Below are 2,337 nucleotides of genomic sequence, written 5' to 3' on the forward strand. Positions count from 1 at the left end.
GTGTCATTGGTGCCCACATGAATAAGGAGCATGGGGTAGTGGTCTGTGGGCCGGAGGAGCTGCGGGATCCTCTCTGCAATGTCTCGGATGCGGGCCCCCGGGAAACAGCAGACTTCCCAGGCTAAGGGGTCGGGGCGGCAGATTGCCCCCTCGGTCCCCCGCAGGATGGAGTCTCCCACAACAAACACCTTTCGCTTTGAGTTGGGGAGAGCGGGGCCAGTAGCTGCGGTCAAGCCTGGGTTGCCTGGGTTCAGAGAATCAGTGATTTGGCCATAGAGACAGCTTTAAATGTTTTTTTTTCTACATACCCTGAGGTACCAGGCATGGCTTATGAATGCTGTGATGCTGGGACGGATGGAGCATCCCACAGGAGTGCAGCAGGGTGCCTCTGTATGCTTGGCAGCGAACCCGGAAGTAGACCAGAAATACTTCTTGTCTGCTGCTGAGTGTGCTAGGGGCCCTCCCACACCCCCGGCCTGGCAATCGGCTGTGGGGGGACCCCAAGTGCTTCCACAGACCTAGGAGTCACCAGTCACCGAGCCAGGGGTATGCAGGGGGCGTGGGGCCTCTGGCACACTTCCCGGTGAACCTGGAAGTGGACCAGAGTTGCTTCTGGTCCACTTCCAGGTCTGCTGCCGAACACATTGGGGACCTCCTCATGCTCCTGTGGGATGCTCCATCCACCCTACCACCTCAACATTCACGAGTCGCCTGGTACCTTGAGGTATGTAGAAAAAACATTTGAAGCTGCGTCTATGTCCAAATCGTCAAATCTTTCCAAATCAATTTGGAGAGGTCTGATTCGATTTGGAGAGATTTAAAGGGTCTCCTGATTCAATTTGGATGCGGAGATTTGGCCACCAAATTGGGCTGAATCTCTGCCAGATCGAATCAGCGACTGAAGTTTCACATAGCCCTGATCTTTTCATAATGCACTCCTAAATTTTCATACTATGATACAGTGTTATTGCTGTTTAATCCTTGAGGGCGGGAATTCTGGGAAGGAGAGGCTTTTAGCTAAATTCCAGTAACTAGAATTCTCTGAGCAGGTGTCTTCCATGGGTGTTACCTCCTTGCCTTCAATGTTTATTCTCCACAAGTACATTTGAAAATAAAAGAGGTTAGGTTGCTATCTCTGTCAGTCAGGCTCAGTCAGTGCCTATTTGCAGGGTCAAAAAGTCGTATAGCTTTCATTTGAGCTGTCAGAGAACTGGATAAAAAATATTTTCCACTATCACAATTTTATATGTTGAGTTGGGAATATAAAAGTAATAGAAATACTTACCCAACAAATGCAAGCCAGGTGGAAGAAACTGGAGACATGTACTAAAAAAAATCCTTCTTTTAATAAGACGCAATGCATTCACCTTGCACCAAATCAAAATATCTGCACTACCCTTTTTGAATATTAATACCTTTGACTGATGGCTTGAGAGGCAAGAAGAAATGTTATGGATCTGGAGATTCAAATAGCAGACTATTGGGATAAATACATAAAAGAGGTAGTGAAACTGGAAAGGATTCTGGACTGGATCCTCAAATGATGTAAACAAGAGTAACTTCCAGATTGAAATACACAAAACATGCTTACGATATATTTTTTAATAAGCTACCAAACTGAATGACATTGTTCTTGAAGTGTGTTTTTCATATTCATACTCACCAGAGTCAGTTGCAGCTGTGGTGGTAGACAGTGTTTCCTAGTAGTGCCTACAAGAGCAGTCATGTCCCCTGCTCTTCCCTCTTCAGATCCCTTATACCTACAGCTTATGGATGATTCCGCTAGCTCGGCTTAGTCATTATTTTAGATGGTAATCTTATGAGTAGATTAGTGCATACAACTTTAATATAATGTTTTTCTCTGTTAGTTTTCATCTAAATGACTTTTCTTCTTGTATTCTAGAGATCGTGTGATTGGTCTAATGATGACAGCTTGTGATCTGTGTTCTGTAACAAAATTATGGCCAGTTACCAGAGTGACAGCCAATGACATATATGCAGAGTTCTGGGCTGAGGTACGTTATGTTTCTCTCACTTCTTAAAATAAAAAACATGAAAAATATCCAGATAGATGGGGAAAAAACCCCATAACAATAGAGCAGTATTCAAGAGATTTCTTACCACGTGTGACTTGAAATCTGTTCAGCACCAACATCCTACATCCTAAAGGATAGCTAGCACCAACACCAACATCCTAAAGGATAGCTAGCATGTGTTTGTTGTGGGTAGGTCTTGCTCAACCAGTCTCATTTCCTTCTATGACCAGGTGACCTATCACCTGGACAAGGGAGAAGAGATTGATGTCATATATCTTGACTTCAGAAAAGCCTTCGATCT

General features: G+C 44.6%; 1 protein-coding gene across 1 annotated transcript in view; it reads left to right on the forward strand.

The window, feature by feature from the left end:
• PDE10A (phosphodiesterase 10A) overlaps positions 1-2,337 on the forward strand; it is a 262,401-nt gene that overhangs the window by 240,094 nt on the left and 19,970 nt on the right. Inside the window, exon 19 of the mRNA XM_019549980.1 lies at positions 1,904-2,015. Within this exon, the coding sequence (XP_019405525.1) occupies positions 1,904-2,015 (112 nt within the window). The remainder of the gene's footprint in view (positions 1-1,903; positions 2,016-2,337) is intronic.

This window comes from Crocodylus porosus, unplaced genomic scaffold, assembly GCF_001723895.1.
Source record: "Crocodylus porosus isolate Cpor-Errol unplaced genomic scaffold, CroPor_comp1, whole genome shotgun sequence".
NCBI classification, from domain to species: Eukaryota; Metazoa; Chordata; order Crocodylia; family Crocodylidae; genus Crocodylus; species Crocodylus porosus.